At 46.2% G+C, this 25,956-nt stretch overlaps 1 protein-coding gene across 6 annotated transcripts in view; it reads right to left on the bottom strand.

Moving 5' to 3' along the window:
* FGD5 (FYVE, RhoGEF and PH domain containing 5) overlaps positions 1-25,956 on the bottom strand; it is a 321,938-nt gene that overhangs the window by 224,235 nt on the left and 71,747 nt on the right. The window contains exon 1 of one of the 6 annotated variants that reach the window (XM_068253046.1): positions 2,425-2,672. The exons of 4 other annotated variants lie outside the window; for them this stretch is intronic. In XM_068253046.1, the coding sequence (XP_068109147.1) occupies positions 2,425-2,434 (10 nt within the window). In that variant the 5' untranslated portion in view covers positions 2,435-2,672. Of the gene's footprint in view, positions 1-2,424; positions 2,673-25,956 lie in introns of those variants that run through there. One more of the 6 variants, XM_068253040.1, reaches the window with a different exon arrangement.

The following is a 25,956-nucleotide window of genomic DNA, read 5'->3' on the forward strand; positions in this document are numbered from 1 at the left end:
CCCAAAACCTGCTAAGAAAAGCTGCCGTGTCACAGAGGTGTAATCAGAGTAAGGAAACTGTTAAGGATGACCATAATGCAATGCACATATAGAGCTGATCATTACCAGAAAAACACCAATAAAAAAGCTAATAAGATGGTTGCAGGAGGGTCCCTGGTGGGGCCCCTCTGAACAATGGGCCCCAGTGGGGTTGCAAGCTCTGCATCCCCTATTGCTACACCACTGCAGTCAATTTATAATAGTATACTTTGAGATTTACCAGTAAATAATGATAAAATATATATATATATATATATATATATATATATATATATATATATATATATATAGTAAAAGCCTAAAAAAATGTTTGAAAAGCTTCATGTAGTATTAGGGGGTACTCTTACCAAAAGGTTATGTGTGGTGGGTTACTAGAGATGATGATACCTATAATGGGTTGTTTAGCAAACTCCATCTTCCGTAAAGGGGTAAAGGCTATAAAAATCTTGAGAAACTACAGCTTTAACCTACACTTGGGATCTTAGGGGTAACAACTACGGGAGCATGTTTTGTTATTAAAACAATAACCAAAACTAGAAACCTATATTATGAAAGCAATAAAGGTTAAGGCAATAGTCTTTCTGGTAGATGACTAATTCCATTTTAGAGCAACTGCTGTACTAACCCAGTAATACTAGCCATACAATGATTCAGAATGGACTGATATGGCAAGCGATTGATCACTACCTGACTAAAAACCAATCTAGCAATAGTCTATTCTACTGCTTTGTACACTCGACCCCTCCTTAGAATTCATTGGAGGTCTAATTGAGAATCGGTCGGACTAGTAGCACTGTATTACTCAGTGCAGTACAATGCTAAATGACCTCCAATCCCCTGCCACTCCTAATCCCACTGGCTTAACACAGATCACCCAAACTATCCAAACTGATCAAAAGTTGATTTGTCAGGCATGTTGGGAGTATCGGATCCCTGGCATATTCTATTTAAGTAGTCAAATCAGCTGCAAGAATTAGCACTTGAATGCCCATCCTAAATTATTATGTATTTATAGAGCGCTGCCATCTTCAGCAGCACTTTACAGATCACATAGTTATGTTACCAATTGTCCTCAGAGGAGCTCACAATCTATTCCATACTACAGTCGTAGTCAAATGTCTAGCATGTTATTATTAGTCACTGACATCTACAACACTTTACAGAGTACATAGTTACTGACTGTCATTAGATTTACCCACAGTCTAATCAGACCATAGTCCTAGTTCCACCATAACATTATTATGTATTTATACAGCACTGGCATCTTCTGCAGCACCTTTCGGAGTACCCAGTCATGTCACTGATTGTCCTCAGAGGAGCTCACAGTCAAATCTCTGCCATAGTCATAGTTTAATGTCCTGCCATAGTACTATCATGAATGTATTATATAGCAATTATATAGCACTGAGATCTTGTTCAGCACTTTACAGAGTACATACTTATGTTACTGACTGTCCTCAGAAGAGCTCACAATCTAATCCTACCATAGTCATAGTCTAATATCCTCCCAATCTATAACTGTATTATGCATTTATATAGCACTGACACCTTCTGCAGCACATACTCCCAGCTGACTGTCCTCAGAGGATCTCACAATCTAATGCATACCATAGTCATAGTCTAATTTCCTACCTTATCATTATTATGTATTTATATAGCAATGACATCTTCTACAGCATTTTACAGAGTACATAGACATGACACTGACTGTCTTAAAATGAGCTCACAATCAAATCCCTACCATAGTCATATTCTAATGTGGAGCAGATTAGTGTTTTGTATTTATATAGCACTGACATTCTCTGCAGCACTTTACAGAGTACATAGTCATGTCACAGACTGTCCTCGGGGAGCTTACAATCTAATCCTACCATAGTTATTGTCTAATGTCATCCCATATTATACGTATGTATTTCTACAGCACTGACATCTTCTGCAGCACTTTACAGAGTACATAGTCATGTCACTGACTGTCCTTGGAGGAACTCATGATGTAACGATCTTAATGAGAAGGTAGCGATGCACAGACAGGAATATATATACTATATATATATATATATATATATATATATATATATATATATATATATATATATATATATATATATATATATACTCACAAAACACGTATATACATATACACAAAACACATGGATAAATATACAGTCAATAAAACTGACCCAGAACTATTGACGAATTGACAGCATCATTGAATGCAACCTCCTGCACCTGGTACTGTTAGGCTGCTGAGTAACTGCAAGTCCCAGCAAGACCTGAACCCATGCAGAAAGCTGTGTGTGAATGTGCTAATTATCTAATGCTAAGCCTGCAGACTGTAGTGTGAGCCAGAAAGCCAGCAGTGATTGGGATTGCAGCATTGCCTACCTGTGCTCATCTTCCTCTCCTGAGAAGTTGGAGCAGCCCCTGTGCTCAGAGCATCCTCCGGACCCCAGCGGCAGCAGCAGCCTCAGCTGAGCTCCAGCACTGGGCAGGCTGCGGGCAGCTAGCGCTGAGAATGCAGCTGGAGGCTGGAGACAAGCATGTCCCTTCCTGCAGAGGGGGGACACAGCTAGTTCTGCGATTTAAAGAGACAACAATCCTGCTTCTTTCCAGATGGAGTGCCGGCTGGATCACGTGCCTGACACCCCCCCTCCCACCAGCAGCAGTAGCAGCAGAGTGCGGGCTGCATTGGCTACAGGCTGGATTATTCCTGCAAAGTTACATTGTGCATTGTTATGCTGGAGCAAATTTATGGTGCAGATCTCACAGCTGCCTCTCGTGCTGCTGCTGCATATTCTTTATTGTAGCATGTGGGGGAGCTGCTCGGATCATGCAGGTTTCTATTCTTCTGGGGAGGGGGCTGAGGGATTTTAGCTTTTGAATTTGGTTTTATTGTTTTTAGAAAATACAGTACAGAAGAAAACTGTACTCAACTGATTATTTCTTGCATTATTATTCTTGCTTATACAGGTTGGCTGGGCTGTTCTTCTCACCATTTTTATTGCTTTTAGAAATAATATATTTTTGTAACCTCTAGAAGCATTTGTATAATAGGAGGCAGGGCTTCTTGGCGTACGGCACGTGCTGCGTATCGCCTGAATAGAGCGACACTATAGTATGTGCCCCGCGCAGCAGTAATTTGGGGTTCTATTGATTGCCAGACACTGGATTACTTTTCCCTCTGCGTTGCTACGACTCAGAGGGGGAATACTAATTAATGCCGCCAGGAATTTCGCCATCGTTCGGCTCACCCTGAGCCAAAGTAACAAGGCGTTAAACTGCCATAAATTGCTATTACACACATAAGATTGTTATCGCCTGGGAGCCATCGGAGTGCTTTCAGCAACGATTTATGCTTTCTAGGAATTGTCGGCGATTCTAAAAGCACGTTGTTGCTGAAAGTGAATGGCCGTGATCCCGAAGCAGTGTTTGTGATTTGCCACAATCTCAATCGGTCTGCATGCAGCATTTTAACCACTTTCGGACCAGCTTAGTTTAAATCTACGTCCTGTTTATGTCCGTCTAAGCCTGCCAGGATGTAGATCTCAACTTCCGCATTCTGCGCACCTGCCATTCCCGTCATGTGCGCCGCTCTCTCGTCGATGCAATCCGCTCGCTCTGCTGTCACACTGACAGCAGAGCTCCATATCTCAGTCAGGAGCCAATTTAATTGGCTCCTATCCTTGTGACTACTGTGAGCCAATCATAGTAATCACTGATTACAAAGTCAAAGGATGGTAAAGCAGACCTGAACTCAGAACTCATCTGTGCTCTGAAAAAAACACAACAGCATAATAATCTTTAAACCACAAACATTTCTGTGTTACAGCTGATTCAAATCCTGCAATAAATCTGCAGTGTGTGAACTTCCTGCTTTCATGGAAGCGGACATATTAACAGCCTGTGCTTTCAAATGAGCTCATCTGCCATGGCAGTCATGCAACACAGGATTAAGATCAAATTACAACTTGTGATTAATCACAGATGAGGGGGCATTAGACAGGCTAAAGTCTCTAAATATATACAGGGTGTATTTCTCTGTTTTCTCTCAAGAGTTCGGGTCCACTTTAAGGGGCCAGAGATTTTTTGAGTGCACAACGGAGAAACGTAGCGGAGGGGCGGGGGAAGCCTCTGTTCATCCGGTTCAGAAATTGATTAAGATGAAAAGGGCCCTAGGCAAGATAGCAGATTTTGCCCATCGCTGATGATCACCTGGCTTTTTTTTTTTGTTAGATTTGGTGGGGGCTAGCAGTGGCATCCACCAGGCCCCTAGACTCACTCCAGGCCCTAGGCAACTGCCTATGCTTGCCTTGTAGATGTTCCAGCACTGATCCAGAGGCTTCCCTCTATTGAGGTAATTACCTAAATTGGGCACTTTTTTCCCTACAGGTTCCCTTTAAGTGACAAAATCGCCCTGGAATCCCCATGTGTCAGTGCGACAGTACTCTGGGATCCCCATGTGTCAGTGTGACAGTACTCTGGGATTCCCATGTGTCAGTTTGACAGTTCCCTGGGATCCCCATGTGTCAGTTTGACAGTTCCCTGGAATCCCCATGTGTCAGTGTGACAGCTCTGTGGGATCCCTATATGTCAGTACTCTGTGATCCCCATGTGTCAGTGTGACAGTACTCTGGGATCCCCATGTGTCAGTGTGACAGTACTCTGGGATCCCCATGTGTCAGTGTGACAGCTCTGTGGGATCCCCATGTGTCAGTGTGACAGCTCTGTGGGATCCCCATGTGTCAGTGTGACAGTACTCTGTGATTCCCATGTGTCAGTGTGACAGTACTCTGGGGTCCCCATGCGTCAGTGTGACAGTACTCTGGGATCCCCATGTGTCACTGTGACAGTACTCTGGGGTCCCCATGTGTCAGTGTGACAGTACTCTGGGGTCCCCATGTGTCAGTGTGACAGTACTCTGGGGTCCCCATGTGTCAGTGTGACAGTACTCTGGGGTCCCCATGTGTCAGTGTGACAGTACTCTGGGGTCCCCATGTGTCAGCGTGACAGTACTCTGCATACCTCCCAACATTTTAAACTAAGAAACCGGGACACTGGCCACACCCCTACCACACCCCAGGACACGTCTACCATCGTTTTTTGAAGATTTTTTTTTTATTAATATTTATGCCCTTATTCTTTTTTTACTAAATATACCCTCATACACCCTGCCCGTGGGTGGGGAGGAGGGTAAAGGTGCCCGTGGGTGGGGAGGAGGGTGAGGATGGGTGCCAAAAAAATGATCGAGGCGCCAGCCGCGCCTAAGTGGGATGCGGGATGCCGGCCATAGCATTACTAACTACCTCCCTCCCTCCTTCCCTTGAGATCTGCCCCCCTGTGTCCCCCGTTAGCAGAGTGCGCAGCGAGAGGAGCAGGCTGTCATCTTACCTGCGTCCATGCACGAGTACCGTGTCTTCATCCAGCTTCCTGTGACGTCACAGGAAGCAGAGTGAAGCCGGACATCGGTACTCGTGCATGGACACAAATAATGACAGCCCGCTCTGCTCGCTGCGCACTCTGCTAACGGGGGACACAGGGGGGCAGATCTCAAGGGAAGGAGGGAGGTAGTAATGCTATGGCCGCATACCACTTAGACGCGGCTGGCGCTTCGATCATTTTTTTTTTACTGCTGCCCACTGCCGCCGGGACTTAGGAGGCTCATACCGTGATAGCGGGAGAGCCTCCCCAAATCGTGACAGTCCCGACGAGATCGGGACGGTTGGGCCCTCTGGTACTTTGGGGTCCCCATGTGTCAGTGTGACAGTTCCCTTGGATCCCCATGTGTCAGTGTGACAGTACTCTGGGGTCCCCATGTGTCAGTGTGACAGTACTCTGGGATCCCCATGTTTCAGTGTGACAGCTCTGTGGGATCCCCATGTGTCAGTGTGACAGTACTCTGGCATAGTCCCCAACCGTCCCGTTTTCGTCGGGACTGACCCGATTTGGGAGGGCTATCCCACTCTGACCCCCCAGTGTCCCGGCTGGCTGGGGGGTCAGATGCAGGGGCGGACTAACTATTTGTGCAGGAAGGGAGGCAGCCAGTGAAAGGAAGCTGGTGGCAAAGTGGCGGAGAAGGGGGGAAGTCTTCCCCCCCTTCCCTCACCTTGGGGCTCCCTTTCCTGGCTCTCCCTTCCTGATTAATGTGTCTCCTCTGATGGTGCAGCGGCTGACAGCGGGCGGGGAGGACTTACCGCTGTTACGCAGCCGCCGGAGAGAGCTGTGATCTGTGCGTCGCAAGTCTGGTCTACTCAAGACCAGACTAGCGACGCACAGATCACAGCTCCCTCTGCCAGCTGGAAGGACAGCGGTAAGTCCTCCCCGCCTGCTGTCAGCCGCTGCACCATCGGAGGAGACACATTAATCAGGAAGGGAGAGCCAGGAAAGGGAGCCCCAAGGTGAGGGAAGGGGAGGGGGGAGACCTCCCCCCCTTCTCCGCCACTTTGCTACCAGCTCCCTTTCACTGGCTGCCTCACTTCCTGGGGGCACCTATATACCTGGCTGCATATACTGGGGAGAACTATACACCTGGCTATACTTGGGAGAACTATACACCTGGCTGCATATACTGGGGAGACCTATACACCTGGCTGCATATACTGGGGAGACCTATACACCTGGCTGCATATACTGGGGGCACCTATACACCTGGCTACATATACTGGGGAGACCTATACGCCTAGTTATACTGGGGAGACCTATACACCTGGCTACATATACTGGGGAGACCTATACACCTGGCTGCATATACTGGGGAGACCTATACACCTGGCTGCATATACTGGGGAGACCTATACACCTGGCTGCATATACTGGGGAGACCTATACACCTGGCTATACTGGGGAGACCTATACACCTGGCTACATCTACTGGGGACACCTATACACCTGGCTATACTGGGGAGACCTATACGCCTGGCTATACGGGGGAGACCTATACACCTGGCTGCATATACTGGGGAGACCTATACACCTGGCTATACTGGGGAGACCTATACACCTGGCTGCATATACTGGGGAGACCTATACACCTGGCTGCATATACTGGGGAGACCTATACACCTGGCTATACTGGGGAGACCTATACACCTGGCTACATCTACTGGGGACACCTATATACCTGGCTATACTGGGGAGACCTATACGCCTGGCTATACTGGGGAGACCTATACACCTGGCTGCATATACTGGGGAGACCTATACACCTGGCTGCATATACTGGGGAGACCTATACACCTGGCTGCATATACTGGGGAGACCTATACACCTGGCTGCATATACTGGGGAGACCTATACACCTAGCTACATATACTGGGGAGACCTATACACCTGGCTTCATATACTGGGGAGACCTATACACCTGGCTGCATATACTGGGGAGACCTATACACCTGGCTGCATATACTGGGGAGACCTATGCGCCTGGCTATACTGGGGAGACCTATACACCTGGATACATCTACTGGGGACACCTATACACCTGGCTGCATATACTGGGGAGACCTATACACCTGGCTATGTATACTGGGGAGACCTATACACCTGGCTACATATATTTTTCTTAGGAAATCTTTATGGTATGCGTGACTAGGGGTGTGATTGGGGCATGATCAGGGGTGTGGCAGGGGCGTGGCTTAAGTGTCCCTCTTTCTCATCTCAAAATGTTGGGAGGTATGCTCTGGGGTCCCCATGTGTCAATGTGACAGTTCTTTGGGATCCCCATATGTCAGTGCGACATTGCTCTGGGATCCCCATGTGTCAGTGTGACAGTGCTCTGGGATCCCCAGTGTGTCAGTGTGACAATACTCTGGGATCCCCATATGTCAGTGCGACATTGCTCTGGGATCCCCAATGTGTCAGTGTGACAATACTCTGGGATCCCTTGTGTCAAGACAAGACAAATAACATTTATATTACGCTTTTCTCCTGGTGGACTCAAAGTGCCAGAGCTGCAGCCACAAGGGTGCGCTTAGTAGGCAGTAGCAGTGTTAGGAAGTCTAGCCCAAGGCCTCCTTGCTGAATAGGTGCTGGCTTACTGAACAGGAAGAGTAGAGATTTGAACGCTGGTCTCCTGTGTCAGAGGCAGAGCCCTTACACTATCCAGCCACCAGGGTGACATTGCCAAGGAACCATGGTATCAGTGTATCATAGTCTTGAAACTCAAGTGACAATGATTCATTGTCGTGGAGAACCATTTCCTGTGCTTTCATTAATTGCATAAGGAAGTGTCACACCGTGGTGACCCCCTCAGCTCTCACTGAACTCATGACATTGGCAGAAGAGTAACCAGGAGATGGGTAAACTGGGCCTGGTTTCTGCTGCTGCTTCTCCATCACCTGTACAGAATCTCCACCAGAAAGTGACCACAGTCACAATAAACCTCATCCTCCAGTCAGCGCCATCTCTGCCAGCTTCCCCTGAGCTCCCCCATTAAACTACAATAATTAGGACAAATTTTGTTTTATCAGACTACGAGTTACTAATGCTAATATATGTGCATTCCTATGAGCGAAATAATAATAATGTGAGGCAATTTTGCTGATGATGTATTACAGTTATTACCATGCCGGACAGGTGGGGGTGTTAGACTTTGTAAAATGATTTTCCACTGTGTAAACACTATAGACGGATCAATAGAGGAATTCTCGCCACTAAGTCACATCGTCCTCCAGAAAATAATTACGTAGCTGTCGAGCCTCGGAATCCTGCGTAATCACCTGGACAGCCTCCGCGTCCGAAGATTAGAAAGTGGAGCGGGCCCGCGGCCCGGTTACTATAAATTGTTAGGGTATAGAAGTGGGAGGAATTAATCGAAAGCTTCCTCCTACTCCCCCTTTCGCCATACGATATAAATGACACGGGTTTGAATTACATTTCCTTGTTCCGTGCTAGCGGCTCGCTGTCGAACAGCTAATTCCCAGATCACATCAGTCACCTCCGACTTACTGGACATAAATATTTCTTCAGCTAACAAGTTGCGGAATAATAAGGGGGATGAAATTAGTGGTCCGCATAAAGACGCGCTAATATTTAACCCCATGTATCAACGAGAAAAAAAAATTTGTAGCATAATCCAATATCCATTTAAATGTTTCTCTACGGGAGATCACAATCCAGTATCCCTACCCAGAGATGGTTTTAGGTAAAATGGGGCCGTGGGTAAAACAGAATGTAGGGCCCCTTCAATTTTCATACTGTACTAACAGTACACTTGTGACCTATACAGTCTGACTTTTGGAGCTCCAAGGGAGCTTGGGGCCCTGGGCAATTGTGTTTTCTGACCCAGTGGAAGCCAGTGGCGTATTTATGGGGGTGCAAGGGGGGACATACGTCCCCAGGCGCAGCACTGTGAGGGAGCTCAGCACAGTCACTGCACCTGTACATGCGTGAGACGGCTCACTGGCTTCCCGAAGTGCCCCTGCTTCTCTCTCTGCCTCTGTAGAGGAATGCAGAACTGTTAACAGCAGCACAAAAAGTAGGGCACATCTGGCTATCAAAGTGGGGGCACATCTGGCTATCTAGAGGGGGGAACATATGGCTATCTAAAGTGGGGCACATTTGGCTATATAAAGGGGGGCACATCAGGCTATCTGAATAGGGGAAAAGGGCACATTTGGCTATCTAAATGGGGAGAAAGGGAGCACATCTGGCTATCTAAACACAGTGTTTTCCCCAGGCATTTTTAGCCGGGTGCTCCATTTTGGTGAGCACCCGGCTGTCATTGGCGAACCTCCTCTTATGCAGTAAGCAGAGAAGCACCGGCCTTATATTCTCCCGTGTCACCCACCCGGCTACTTTTTCATGCCACCCAGCTAGAAAAAAATTCTGGGGAGAACACTGTAAACAGCATTTGTATATTTGACTCCACCCATGACCACAACGACATTCTGATGCATGGCCATGCTGTTTTGTCCAGAGGGGGGTGCAAAAACTGACTTTGTCCCCGGGCGCTGAAAACCCTAGCTACGCTTCTGGTGAAAACCACTTACTCAGCAGCATGATGGCACCAGCTTGCAGGAGAGTGCATATTTGTGAAAACAGAGCACATGTACAGTGAAAACCTCCTCTTCAGTATACTGTGTGAGTTCTAGAGCCTGAACAGTCCATATAGAGCTTTGGCGTTGCAGGTTTTGGGTTCTTAAAATAATTAATAATAAATAAAAATAATTAATCTCAGTGCTGATGATTTTGATGCAATGCCAATGCACCTAATTATTGAGCACATCAGGTAAGCACCCCTAGTTTGGGGACTGCAGAGACCAGGACCTTCTAAGGTTCGAGGAGGTTTATATAAGCTTTTCAGTCAGATCGTGTGAATGGTTATTGTGTTAGAGTTTCATCAGTAAACCTTGAATGCAGGGTTGTTAGGTCTATTAGGAGGGCAACAGGTAGGAAGCAGCTTAGTTTAGTCTCCTCCGTCCCTTCGACCCAGCTCTGGAAGCCCCGCAAACCACAGCCAACAAGAAACTAGTATGTGTATAAAGACTCCACAAGGATGTCGGCTGTGGCGCCACTGCAGTGCCTGCAATATTTACCTTCCCCGGCCCCAGTGCAGGTGCAGAAGCAGGTTTCTGATGGGCTCAGGTGGAAGTAGCCGAGCTCAATTAGGTCTGCTCTACTGCGCAGGTGACTCACTCCTGGTCACTATGGCTGCACACGCCACTGCAGCACAGCAGGTCACAGTGACACCGCATCTGTGTGCTGTGCCTGCACCTGCGTGCTTCACTAGTAAGGGCACTGTCTGCAACCTAGTTGCTGGGAGGTCATTCCCATTGGCTCCAACCCCGGCAGCGTGGCAAAAGGACACCACACTCTGAGACAGTGGGGGCGGAGGCAAAACGCAGTGGCACATTTCATGAGCACAAGGGGGCTTTGGAGTCTCCACAAGGGACGTGGCCATTTACCATGCATAAGATACCATATTGACAGTGGCAAAGAAATAGGGGGTGCAGAGGTTGAGACAACACTGGGGCTCTTGGGCCCTGAGGATCCCTCTCTCAACCGCAGTATTAGCTCTTTATTGGTCCTGTGCTGGTAATAATCACTTCTATAGATGCTTTGAATAGTAGTAATCATTAATAAACTCTTCCCAATGCCCTTCTTGCACCTCTGACACTGTGGTTGTCCTTGGCAGGTGTTGGAGGGCCGTATTAATTGCTATGTATAGAGTGCAGGGGGGGGGGGGCAATGTAAAACTTGCACTGGGGCCCATAGCTCCTTAGCTATGCCATTGCATATTGACATTGGTGGGGCCACAACTCTTTTTCTGTCCAGGGCCACCAAGAGCCTTGAGCTGCCCCTGGTCCCAGCGCTGGATCGGTGTGGGCAAGGAGGATGGACTAAGCTTCTGGATTATCCTGAGGCTTCCCTCTACTGAGGTATCTAACTTTGTTTTTTTCCCTCACAGGTACACTTTAAGTCAGGTGGAACCGGGGGATATTGGGGTTTGAATTATGTATTGGCTCCAAGGGCCGGCAATATACTCTTGTCCAAGGTACTGGATTACCGACATCCTCGGCTGCATTAGGCAATGTGAGTTATGATACAGCCTGGAGTGCAGTCAGGCAGAGCTCTGCAGCACCAGTACACAGCGCTCCTGTCACCATTTCCTGCCCGTGTCTGTGCAGCCCGTGTGACTGCAGTGAAGTAACCCTGCAATCTTCATAACAGGAAAAGCCCTTCCAGTTTCCTGGAGGCGAGGAGCCATTTCTCAGGGAACCTGGATAGAGAGGAACTGCATTAACCCTCTCCACTCCGGCCACATTCTGCCTACGAGCTATAGGATGGGGGTATTATTATACAACAGGACATTATCTGTCAGGGCTTTCAGTAAAGACTTTGTAGTTTGCAGGTCCGATTTTGGTCAGGTCCATGAAAGCAGCACACGGTCCCTAAATCATGGTGCCAGGGATTATCGGTAAATATACACTCTGATACAGGGGTGCTCATGCGTCTTTGGCATCTGTAAAGTACGGGACAACATTTGAAGCCTTATTAGTACTCCCCTGGGACATGGTACACTGTAGTGATCCACTGTAGACCGTGAGTCATGACCAGTGTTGCTTGCAAATCTTCACAAAAATTTTGGATTTTGAGAAAATATTTGTGAAAATACAATATGGTGATAATTCACCCAAACTGGATTTTTAAAAAATCTCGAAAATTGCAAAATCGTTCATTTTTAGCACGAAAATTCATGAAGAATGCAAAAAATCACAAACCAATTACAAAATGATTTTCAATGGCATTTTCGCTCTAAAGTTGAATTTAACATTATTTTCACGAAATTGAATGCGAAAAGACTATTGGCATATTCGCACATCACTGACCGTGATATAAAAAGTACTTGAAGAGGAACTCCAGTGAAAATAATGTAATAAAAAAGTGCTTAATTTTTACAATAATTATGTATAAATGATTTAGTCAATGTTTTCCCATTGTAAAATATTTCCTCTCCCTGATTTACATTCTGACATTTATCACATGGTGACATTTTTACTGCTGGCAGGTGAGGTCAGTGGAAGGAGATGCTGCTTGCTTTTTTGGTAGTTGGAAACAGCTGTTAACAGCTGTTATTTCCCACAATGCATCGAGCCTCCCACAGAACCATGGTCCTGACATCACGTTGTGGGAGGGGTTTCACCAGAATATCAGCCATACAGACCCCCTGATGATCCATTTGTGAAAAGGAAAATATTTCTTCTGGGAAAGGGGATATCAGCTACTGATTGGGACGAACTTCAATTTTTGGTTACGGTTTCTCTTTAACGCAATAGGGATAGTTGCAGGGGCGTAACAATAGGCCGCTTCCGGAAGTGACGTCAGCCGCTAGAGCGAGAAGGCGGCGATGGAACGCAAGGAAGAAGGTATGTATCCTGCCGCCGCTGCTGCCCGCTGCCCACACACGTTCACTAGCTGGAGGGGAGCGCAGAGGGGAGAGCCCCGAGGTGAGGGAGAGGGGGGAACTTCCCCTCTCCCCGCCGACTGTGGGCAAGGCTTTCCCCTCATGCTGCTACCCCTCCAGCACCCAAAAACCGGCCACGAGCGGGCCCCAGGGGGGGAGGGGGCCCGCTCTGAAAATCTGCAGGGGGGCCCGGTGGGGCCTAGTTACGCCCCTGGATAGTTGTACTATCCCAGGATAAAAAACACATACATAAGTAGATAAATACTTACATAACATATGTATTGTACTGTTCACGTTTTGATTTCAGTGAATTTTATAAAGTAAATTAAGAGAAAACTGTTTCAGACATTTTCCATCTTTACTACCTGACTGAAGCCAATCCTGATGTAATTTCCTCCCTTACTCTTTTTTTCCTTCTAGAAACTGCACTGTCATATCTAGCTTGCTTTGTAAACACGTGTGAGCACAGCATAGATCGTATTTTAGCAGCTTCTGCAGAGGGGTGAGGTGCATCCCTTCCAAGTCTCTTGTCACACTGAACTGCTCTCAGCCAATGAGGGAGGAGCAGGAATGTGGGTGGGGAGATAACAAGCTTTCTTCTCCCAGGCAATGTACCAATCAGAAACAGGCTGACCGAGATAAGATTTATTACAGCAGAAACATTTATGATTATATTGGAATGCTTGCAATGCATGCAGGGTCAGGTTGTAGACTACATATTAAACACACAGCAGTGGGTAAATGGAATTTGATTTTATGTTTGACATTCCTGCTTTAAAGGTTGCTCAGGGGGAGAGAATTCCACATAGCTAAACAGCCTAGGCTAAACATCAGTGGGAGGGCGGGGCTACATACTATATACAGCAATGCAGTTAAGCTATAGGAAGTGGTTCTGATGCTAAAACCAGGACTGCATTCTACTATATGTTGTTACAGTGCCTTTTCAAAGGGAACCTGTAGCAAGAGGTATATGGAAGGTGCCATATTTATTTCCTTTTAAACTATATCAGTTGCTGGGCTGAAAGTAAATCATTTACCCACTTTTAATGTTTAACATAGACTCAACTTGCAAACACATTCAACTTACAAACCACCTACCGGGACAGAACCTGTTTATAAGTAGGGGACTGCCTGTGATGTAAAAAATAACAAATGTAAGATTCACAGCAGCAATAGTATAAATAAAACAATAAAAAAAGAAAAATAGTGGTTACAATCCTCCTGAATGTAGTATAATTATAACAGTAATATGGATGATGATATTAATAAAAACAGCAGCTAATAATTAGAGATGTCAGCGAACAGTTCGGGAACTGTTCGCTGGCGAACCCCCACCCTGTACTACTTCCTGGTCGCTATGACCCGGAGTAGTACGGCTGCGCTGGGCCGGCGGTGCGCGTCCTTGATCGCGCGCCTGTTGCCGGGCACATTCTGCGCATGTGCGTGAAGTCATGAGTAGTAGTGGCGGCCCATAGAGATTCGCTGGCGAACGGTTCGCCAACATCAACAAACCAGTAAGAGTGATAATAACAAATGTACCACTAACAGTAAAAACAGTACAAAGAAAGTGTGGATATACACAGGGCCGGATTTATACTTTTTACTGCCCAGGGCCCACTATCACCAGCTGCCCCCGCACTGACTACATGCTCCCACCCCCTCCCCCCAACATGACAGAGATTAGATTATAAGCTCCTCTGAGGACAGTTAGTGAAGCGATGGCAGGAATTACATTATAAGCTCCTCTGAAGAGAGTTAGTGACATGATGGCAGAGATTAGATTGTAAGCTCCTTGACGAGAGCACATTCAGTGAGTGCCAGGCAGCTCAGAGATCACTGTAAGTGCCCGTTCTGCTGCCCCTTCATTCCCCGAGTGCCAGATCTGGCTGTTGGTAGCTGCCCACCGCTATGTGCAAACTCTGTGTAACAGGACAAATATTCAGCAGGCCAACTGCTACTGCCACCCTGCTGCCCACAGCCCGCCCATTGCTTTCCTGGGGCCTAGGCCATGGCCTTTGCGGCCTTGCCTGAAATCCGGCCATGGATATACAAAGAAAATAATTAAATATTAATAACAAAATAATTAAAGTAATAAATTAGCAGTTACATTATATATGAACAAGAATCTGTTACTGGGAAGAAAAATGACCAGCACAGGTAAAAAAAAAAGCGCATGTGGATCCGGGATAGTGCAAGCGCCATATCACGCAACCCGTAGTGATTGGAGACTTTCACTGGGGAGACAGCAGCACAACAGAGATGCCCCAAAGGACACTGAGGAGCCTCAAAGACTACAGGGGTCTGGAAGAAGCCACAGAAAAGTTAAAATCATCTTATTTTCCCCTGGTTTAGGTGTGCTTTAGTATTTTCCCAATTTTCCAGCCGCATCAATCTCTTCAAGGTTTGAAGTTCAGCTGATTTAACCCTGCTGGCCCCGCTTACATCTATAGACACGACAGGATGATCCCTAAAGGTGGTGCTGCTGCAAGTTCAGTGGGCTTATTTGAATTTTCTGCTGCCACTGAATGTCACATCTGCAGCACCCTGCCACATAATCCAGTGGCATCTATATATAAATATCAGCTCCTGTGGGATTTGGGGCTTGAAGGAAATACAGGGGCATGCTAGTTAAATATTTGGAGAGGATTTGAAAAAAATGACTTTTGGCTTCCTGCCACCACATACTTTACCAAGCAGCAGTGATTGGGATGCTTCCTCATGAGTGTATAGCCTTTCTCATAGGACCTCTAATGCCTGGTACACACCATGCAATATCTCATCAGATCAAAGGGTCAAATCGATAATTTATGACAGGTCCAATCAGGTTTCGGAATTAATTTTCCAAAATTGCTTTTCCGATTGCTTCTGAACAAAATCGATCAGAAAATTGATTGGAAACCTGATTGGACCTGTCAGAAATGATCGATTAAGGCCCGGTTCACATTAGCGGTTGTTTGCCAAACGGACCGGATGACCTGACCGGATCCGGACCGGATCCGGATCGGAACCGTACGGTTCTGATCCGGATCCGATCCGGTCAGGTTGCATCAGGTGTCCATCAGGATGCGATCCGGATCCGTTTGGCAAAAGTTACGTTAAAAACAAAAAAAATGTTGGGGTCTGGGAGGTCAGCAGAAGGGGGACCTGTGGAATCAGGCCCTCTGCTGTTTAGCACTCACCTCCACCTCCGACATGCTGCCAACATCTCCGGATCCGGATCCAGCTGTGCTGCTCCACTCCAAAATACTTGCCCATGTGTCCCCATCCAATATCGCCGCAACAATCCCCATAGGAAGTGGGGTAGAACATCCGGATTTCTCAGCCAGTGTGTTGTGCGCTCTCCGGTTCCCATTGGTGTGTATTGGCCGGATGGTGCAGTCCGGCTCCGCCCCGGATACGGCTGCCGGAGGAGCCGGATGAAAAAATAGCGCATGTTGGAACGGAGGCCGGAGTCCCGATCCGGCCCGGATCCGGTCCGGCTCCGGTTCGGCAGAACGGACGCATGTGAACGGACGCATAGGCTTTCATTGCTATGCCGTGCGTCCGTTCCGTCCGTTCTGCAAGCGGTGTGGCTCCGGCACGGCGATTCCGGAGGGTCACCGCAAGTGTGAACCGGGCCTTAACCCATCTAATGGGAAATTGCATGGTTTGTACTAGGCATTATAAATAGTTTTAACCAATGAGGAAGCAGCACAGCAGACAAACCATTCATCTCAGAAAGTAAAGCCTCATCTATACAGTACAATTTTCGATCAGATCGACCGGTGATCTTATAAGATAATTGTATCGTGTGTTGATGTCCACATTTTTTTAGATCAATTTTGCGACTCATTTTGCATTGATAAGTACCCAAAATCTATTGCAAAATCCATTGCAATCCGGTTGGATCAGTTGGAAATTATCTAATAGATCCATCGAATAGATGCAATCTGACGGAAAATTGTACCGTGTAGATGAGGCTTAAGAAGCACCCAACACCTCACAGGCTTAGTGAGAGGCCACTGAACTGTGACGGGGTTCATGTTCACCTATTTGTAGCCTTCTCTTTCGGATGAAGGTAATACTGCATGTTACAGAATGCAGCCGTAGTAAGCAAAGGTGTTGACCAAATATGCTTTATTAAAAAAATTGAGAATCAAATTGTCAAAATATATATTATCACTTACATGCAAGGAAATAGTCGCTAGTAGAATATTGGTAAATTTGCTGATATATTACTATTTTGCAGGGCTAATTTATATTCAGATATTTTACACATAGAGCTCTCCGTCTACTGGTGCCTAACACTAACCACCCCCGCTCCGGGGCCCAACTTTAACCACCCACCTTCGGATGCCCAGGGCCGGATCTAGACTTTATGCTGCCCGAGGCAAACTTGTGAGGAGGATGCGCCCCCCTTCCCGATTTGAAATGATCGCACAGCACCCAACAATTTACTCTGCTTTATTTAACCTCCTTAGCGGTAACCCCGAGCTGGGCTCGGGGTAAGCCGCCACGGAGGATTTCTCAGCCCCTGGTGGGCCGATTTGCACCCGGTTTGCTTTGTTACACGCAGCTAGCACTTTGCTAGCTGCGTGTACAAGCCGATCGCTGCCGCTCCGTGCCGATTCGCCACTACACGCAGTGTTAGAGGCCCCCCCGAGACCCCTTGCGCAGCCTGGCCAATCACCGCCAGGCTACGCTAAGGGGTGGATCGGGACTCCCCCAGATGCCATGACGTGGATGACGTCATCCCGATTGTCGCCATGGCGACGGGGAAGCCAAACAGGAGATCGCCGGAGGCGATCGGAAGGGGTGGGGGGATGCCACTGCACAGCTACTATCATGTTGCTAGCGCTAGGCTAACTACATGATTTAAAAAAAAAAATTTAAAGTGCTGCGCCGCAACCCTGGCGATTTTATTGTAACGCCAGGGGGGTTAATGTTCTTTCATAACATGCTGCAGCTCAACACAATAGCACACTGTCTGGCTGTGAGTCTGTGATAAACAGACTACTCACCCTCAGCCACTCCGTTCCTCCTCAGTCAGGACAGCAGTGCCACCTCCTTCCTTCTGCTTTGCAAGTGAAATGGAACACTGCTGCTCTCCTGCCTCCCCCCTCCTCACTAAGTCAGACTCCTCACACAGCACAACAAGCTGCTTTTCCCCAATGATGACCTCCTAACCGCTCTCCTCTCGCTTCTCCTCCTAATCTGACTGCATGTTCTTAGTGTAAACACAATACAAACATGCCGCCCCTGTAATCTCTGCTCCTGAAGCAAATATTTCACCTTGCTTAATGAGAGGACCGGCCCTGCCGATGTCTAACCCTAACCAACCCCCCCCCCCCCCCCCCCATCCATGTCCATCCTTAAAACGATCATGAACAATGAGAATCTACAGAGCTTAGATACTGCATATTGCAAAAATCAGGGTCAGCTGGAGGAGAGAGGAGACTCTGTACATTAAAAGTACTAGGTGTAATTAAAACCACCCTGTATAGTAATAGGCTGTTTGATTTTAGCCTGTTCACATGGAACGCATAACATAAATTCCAAGAATAACAAAAAAGTTGTGTTTGGGTTTTATGTTGGCACAGATAAGCTGAGGGGGAATCAAAAGTGGAAACAATCAAAAAGTGAAAAACAAGTTGCAGAAAATGTTTTTGGCGCCTGCTGTTTTCTCTCTCTGTGTTTTGGAAAGTGTGCAAAAATGTTGGAAATGTGTCATTATTTTATTTTATTTTATTTCCAGCCACTTTACGGGAGTCACTTTTGACCTGCAGATGGCTGCTGCATATAAACATGTTGTGGAGTGTCTCAAAGACAACTTCCTGCCCTGTCACCAAAATAAGCCCCCGTCCAATAGCTGAAGAGGAAGCGCGGAGGTCGCTGACTCTGGCTAGATATATTTATATACACCTTGTGTTCTGCTTGTTCCTCCGGCCGGGCCAGTGGAAAACATGTTTTCTGTGAGTGGAGAAAGAGGCCGGAAACTGGATTGTGTAGAATGCCCGGTGACATCATGCCAGCAGCCTTGCACTGCAGCACCGCCACAGAATGAAAAATGGGACAACACAACAGGGGCTCTTTGTAGCAGAGAGAAGTGCCAGCGTTTGGACCAATCGGCAACTAATACTGGATACGTGTCACTTTTTTTTAGACTTATTTAAGGCAAACCTGAAGCAAAAAAAAAAAAAAAAACACCTATGATATAATGAATTGTATGTGTAGTACGGATAATGAATAGAACATTGGTAGCAAAGAAAAAGAGTCTCATATTTCATTTTCAGTTACTCAGCTTTTGTTTTATAACATTGCATCACACTGTTGCAGTTTTAAAGCCACACTCTGTCTTTTAAGCTATAAAACAAAGCAGTATTGATGACCCTTTGAAATTTCCTGCAATAAAGGCTTATCCCCAGCTGCCTCTCACTGTTTCTTGGCTGTTTAACCATTTCAGCCTTATGGATAAGAGGAATTTTCTCATTTCAGTGCTCCTCCCTTTCATTCCCCAATAACTTTATCACTACTTATCACAACAAAATGATCTATGTATGCTGCTGAAAGGAGAAACAGGCTGGCACATGCAATTTCCCAGTTATAAAATAATAATAATAATCCGAACATTTGTATAGCGCTTTTCTCCTGTCGGACTCAAACCGCTCAAGAGCTGCAGCCACTGGGACGCGCTCAGGAGGCCACCCTTGAACTCCTTACTGAATAGGTACTTGACCTAGATTTGAACTCTGGTCTCCCATGTCAAAGGCAGTGCCCTTAACCAGTACTCTATTAGCCTTATTCATCCGGCTAGTACATAGTACAATACATGGTACTTCTTTGCAAAGGTGAATCCTACCCGTTCCTTTCGGTTAACTCTAGATTTGGACATAAAGTATAATATATATATATATATATATATATATATATATATATATATATATATATATACTGTACATAAACCCCCTGTAAAAGTTTTGCCAACACCAATAACCAATGTAAAGGTTATATACAGTAATGATGTTGTCACTCAAAATATGACTATGAAAGGGACACAACTTATTTCCAGGCAAGATACACTTTAGTGGCCCAAGCTCATTAAACTTAGATAACAAACCCTCCCTATAATAGTTGTGGTAGGAGGAGGGGGTGGGTCAACTTTGCAAAACTATCATTCTGTCTATCTCCAGTCTGGGTTGAAGTATTGAACTGAAAATCTAAAAGTTGCAATAATCAATGCAAACTAAAACTATATCAGTTACTTAATTAATTTAGCACATTTAGGCTAAGGTTATTTTGGCACTCAGCGCCAGGCACCGAGAGCCTGATCTGGGCACCGCTATACCACTAAAGCTATAGTGTGTGGGGCGCAAAAGGGTAATTTGGGGGTTCGGCGATCGCCAGACCCCAAATTACTTCTCCCTCCAAATTGCTGCAACTCGGATAGGAATACAGTATTATTTAACGTTGCCAGGAATTTGAGTGGCAGCAGGGAGAGCCGTCATTCAGCTTGCCCTGTGCCCATCTCACCGGTGGTGTTACAATATGTACGCCATCTAGGGTCCTTTTACACTATAGCAATACGATTGCACAGCATTGGACGATCGCACTGCAACGGGCTAGGCAAGGTGACCGTGCATAATAGCCGTGCTAATATTATAAAAAAAACACATTAACATGTGAGTTGCGGTCCACTTCAGGTAATCGCAGGGTAATCCACAGCAGCCTGTGTGCTACTTTGCCCAGAGCACTTGCATCGCATTGTGTCGCACCGTGGGTACTGTGGCGTCACTTTCACAGACAATAATGGCTACTGCAACGAGCTGCAGCGGGGCAGAATGCTACAATGCAACGTGACACGCTAAGTATGAAAGGGGCCTCATAGAGCCTACATCTAAAAAGGGCGCCTGAAAAAAGGGCACCTGGTGTAGCCGAAATGTAATGATTTTGTCAGTAACCATATTTTATCATTTCTTGTTGTAATAAAAATCTAAAAATATTGTTTATAACACTGAAAACGATAATATATGTATAATCGTTATAATTGTATAATATTGTGTATAACCTTCCTTTATCGTTTCTTCTTGTAATAAAATCTTGAGAGATCGTTTACAACAATGAAAAGAAAATATAAGTACGCTTATATTTCTATATTTTACTAACATTTTACTACAACATAACCTAACCCTCCCCCCCTCCGGTGGTGTCTAACCCTAAGTCCCCCCTGGTGGTGCCTAACCCTAAGACCCCCCTGGTGGTGCCTAACCCTAAGTCCCCCCTGGTGGTGCCTAACCCTAAGTCCCCCCTGGTGGTGCCTAACCCTAAGACCCCCCTGGTGGTGCCTAACCCTAAGTCCCCCCTGGTGGTGCCTAACCCTAAATTCATTCCCCCTGGTGGTGCCTAACCCTATGATCCCCCCCGCCCCGTGGTGCCTAACCCTAAATTCCCCCTGGCGCTGCATAACCCTAAGACCCCCTGGTGGTGCCTAACCCTAAGACCCTAAATTCCCCCTGGCGCTGCATAACCCTAAGACCCCCTGGTGGTGCCTAACCACAACATCCCCCTGGTGGTGCCTACCCCTAAATCCCGCCTGGTGGTGCCTACCCCTAAGCCCCCCCTCGTAGTGCCTAACCCTAAAACTCCCTTATTTTTTAAATTGATATATTTAGTTATTTGAGGAATTTAGTATTTTCCACTAAAAATTGTTTTAGTTATAAAACCTTACGTAGATAGAAATGATAACTATGGTAAGTATGTTTGTAAACGTTACTACATGGTAAGTATGTTTGTAAATGTTATTATTCACCAGGCGCCTAAATTTCCCGTCGGGCGCCCATCAAATGATATTTAACATGAAAGTCAATGGCGGCACCCTTTTTTTTATCTCTGTTATGTTGTTCAGGCTTTCTTTGTTATGCTAAACAGAAATGCTCATTCAGTAGTTAATGCAGAGTGTGGTAAGACTGGCTTTGTGGTGCACCCTCCAGCAGGCCTGGCTTACCTATGCCTAAAAATGTCCCATGTGGAATACACGCAGACAGAATAAAGCCCATTTAGGACACTGAGTGGGTGGGGCTGAAACCAGGTTACTGTGTGGAAGCTGCTCTGCTCTCACAAGAGTTCTCCACACTGAAAGGTAAGGAATGAGAGGCATAATACTACCAATGGCATAAGTTCCATGTAGAGATGTCCCGAACGGTTCGCACATGAACTTATTCGCGCGAACAACCCGAGTTCACGTTTGCGTCAAATCGCGAACTTTATGCGAGTTCCACCTGCCCCCTATACTACATAATTGGGCTAAACTTTGACCCCCTACATCACAGTCAGCAGACACATGGCAGCCAATCAGGCTGCACTCCCTCCTGGAACCCCCCCCCCTTATATAAGGCAGCAGCGTCGGCCATGTTCTCACTCTGTGTGCTGCTGTTTTAGTGAGAGAAGGGAGAGAGGTGGCTGCAGATAGGGAAAGCTTAATTAGGCTCTTGTTAGCTTGCTCCTTGTTTATATTTGTTGCTGAAAAGCACCACCAAAACAGCTCTTTTGAGAGCTAATGTTCTTGTGATGTTTTTTTGTTTTTTTTTGTGTGTGGCCCACTGACACTGCATATACAGCCCTGCCTGTCGCAGCTGGTTCTTGCTAATTGCTATACTGTGCCAGGCCCAGCACATTCAGTGCCTAGTGTGACTGCTGCACATTGTATTATAATACCAGTCACTGCATACCTTTCACTGCACCTGTGTGACTGCACACTGTTTTATATAGCAGTCCCTGCACACTTTTCACTGCACCTGTGTGACCGCACGCTGTTTTATATAGCAGTCACTGCATACCTTTCACTGCACCTGTGTGACAGCACACTGTTTTATATACCAGCAGTCAGTGCATCCGCTTTCACTGCACCTGTGTGACTGCACATTGATAAACCAGGTGAATTCTTGAATTTTTAAGGCGCTAGCAGCAGCCGCTATAATAATTTTTTTGGTGCATGTACATGCCAGCCTAATTTTTCTGGCTGCACTGCGGCTGCAACAACAAAACAAAAGGCATGTGCATGTGTCAATTCTCCTTCTTGATCGTTACCTTGCCGCGGTGAAGGGGCTTGCTTATCACAATGAAGCAATGACCTATATGAGTGTGTTGGGCGGCACACCCAAGAAAATAAGGTTGTTTTTTCATTGTGGACTGACCAAATTCGATCAGCTGGAAAGTCACTGTTGTTCTGTCATTGAGCTACCTCAGCCCAACCATATGGGCTGGAAAGCCAGCATCACCTGCCCTCTCACCAACGTGCGCACCAGCACGGCCATCTGTGTGCGGTGCGTTACACGGTGAGTTTGGTGTGTCAGTGTGAAGCAGTACTCTAATTACACTACCTGATCCATGAATACACACGCAAGATGTTTTCAAGCACTTTAGGCCTCCAACTTAGGAATGCAATGTGATTTCTGCCTTTTAGGGATTATAACCCTGCTCTGCGTCAAATCCGTAATTTTCCCCGGGACTTTTGGCGTGTATCCCACTCCGCCATGCCCCCCTACAGGTGTTAGACCCCTTGAAACATCTTTTCCATCACTTTTGTGGCCAGAATTAGTGTTTGTAGTTTTGAAAGTTCGCCTGCCCGTTGAAGTCTATTGCGGATCGCGAAGTTCGCCGTTTTCTAACTTTTTCTCAAAAATCCGCGGGTTTGCGACATCTCTAGTTCAAAGCCCCTGCAGCTACTAGGTGGGCCTTGGGGTCCCCCCTCCCCGATCCAGGACCCCTGCTTATCTCTCACCTCAGCACTCAGTGGGACACCACAGATGTAGAGGCTATCAAAGTTTTGCTTTGGTCTGCATGATTGTGATTTCTAATGACACATTTTGACAAATATGCTAATTAGCCCCACCCAGGAAGCAGAATATGGGATTAGCAAATCACAGGAACTGATTTAGTTATCCAACAGCCAGCTGTGGTAATTGTTCAGTGTTTAAACAGCTCCAGTGTCCCCCCTTTCTGGTCATGCTATTTTGCAGGTTGGGAGAAATTTACACCTTCTGCATGAAGCTCATTCAAAACTAGTGCCTGGAGTAATACTTTAACACCAGCAAGCTTCACAGGATGCACCATCCAAGTTTTCTGCATTACAGAGTGTTATTATTATTGTGTCTGCTGGGCCGCACTGCTCAGAGACATTAATGATTCTGTTGATTTCACCGCTATCCCTCTCTCTTCTCTCTGGGTCTGAGGTCAGTTGGAGATCTGTTGACATAACGTGGATTTTATCAGTGGAACCGGGCCTGGAATTTCCCCCATAGGAAAATGTGCGCACATAGCCTATTACTAGAATATAATAACTTGTTTTTTTGGCTGGGATTCCCAGGCATCACTAGAGGATGGCGCACATCATGCTGCAGCCCTGAATACAATGGCTGAAGGAGGGGTGGATGTGTTTTTTTCCCTCCTGTTTGCCTATAAAATATGCTTTCTTTCTAAGGGCATCTTGCATGGAAAATTAGGAAACACTTTAACTATTTGAGCCCGCGGGTGTTTTTCACCTGATGGACGAGAAAAATTTTCCTATTTCAGTGCTCCTCCCTTTCATTCCCCAATAACTTTATCACTACTTATCACAAAGAAATGATCTATACCTTGTTTTTTTCCACCTCCAATTGGGTGGTACATTATGTTAAGAATTATTTTATTCTAAATGCATTTTAGCAGGAATAATTAAGAAAAAAATGAAAAAAAATCACTATTTCGCAGTTTTCGGCCATTATAGTTTTAAAATACCACATGCCACCATAATTAAAATTCACACATTGTATTTGCCCCTTTTTCCTGGTTATTGCTACGTTAAAATTTTATCCCTAGTATAATGTATGGTGACAATATTTTATTTGGAAATAAAGGTACATTTTTTCAGATTTACATCCATCGCTAATTTTTAGCCCATACATTTATTATAATATTGCCCTTTTGACATATATTAATTTTTTTTAATCCCTAAAGTCAGTAAGTGTAATTTTACTATTTGTCCACAAGATGACCCCACTGAGCAAATCCTGTGTAGCGTACAAGTACACTACATAGGAAACAATGTGTTGCTACATTGTAACTAGGGAAGTGACGCAGGCTTCAGTGGAAGCCTGCATCACGGGTGGCCTGCAGGGAGATTAATGAATGGGAACTTTGTTTCCATTCATAAATCTAATGATCAGCGCCGGAAAGTGGCGGCGGAAGGAAGCGCGGCGGCTCTATTTAAGAATGAACACTGGTTTTGAACAAAAACAGTGTTTATTCTCAGCAGACATGTACGAATTGGCAAAGGGGACTTTTGTCCCCTGCAGCCAATCCCCCTGCACTCGGAAATAGCGCAATCACAGGCATCTGCACCACCACGTGCAAACCCCCCCAAACTGCAGGGACGTGACTAGCGCAACCCTGCGGCTTTAGCAGCAGAAGCATCCTGTATCCTCCTCCCGATCGTCTGGAGGAGGATACCAGACCAACGCCGCTGCCCTCTTAGACCCACTTGAAGTTCGTGTCCATGCACTTCTTCGTGGACAAGCACAGCCGTTCTGCACTAGTGTTGCCATGCTTGCACAGTAGCACCAAACCACTCATTTAAGACTCTGGCTTACTGTGCAGGTCTGGCCATACTTGCAGAGAGTAGAGTGTGGCCATGCATAGGCAAACGCAGGGGGGGATTACAGCTGCTCAGAATCCCTCCTCAGACCAGGGCCAGTGCAGTTTCTGGGGACAGACACAAGTTGAGACACTAGAATATCTGCAGGTATCCTGCAGATCAGAGCACTGCCCTCTTTCTTTCCCTGCTTCAGGTGACTTTGGATGGAGCAGCAGGGTGTGTACAGAGAATGGAGCAGCTCTGGCCCTTAGACAGGGATCACACTTATTTGAAAAAACACGTGATCTGAGATTTTCCTAAATTCGACACACTTCTAATATATTTCAATAGAGATGCAATATTTAACTACTTGCCGACTGCATCACGCCGATGGGCTTGAATGCGGCGGCAGCCCCTTGACCGCCTAACG

Source organism: Hyperolius riggenbachi, chromosome 9, assembly GCF_040937935.1.
Source record: "Hyperolius riggenbachi isolate aHypRig1 chromosome 9, aHypRig1.pri, whole genome shotgun sequence".
Lineage (NCBI taxonomy): Eukaryota > Metazoa > Chordata > Amphibia > Anura > Hyperoliidae > Hyperolius > Hyperolius riggenbachi.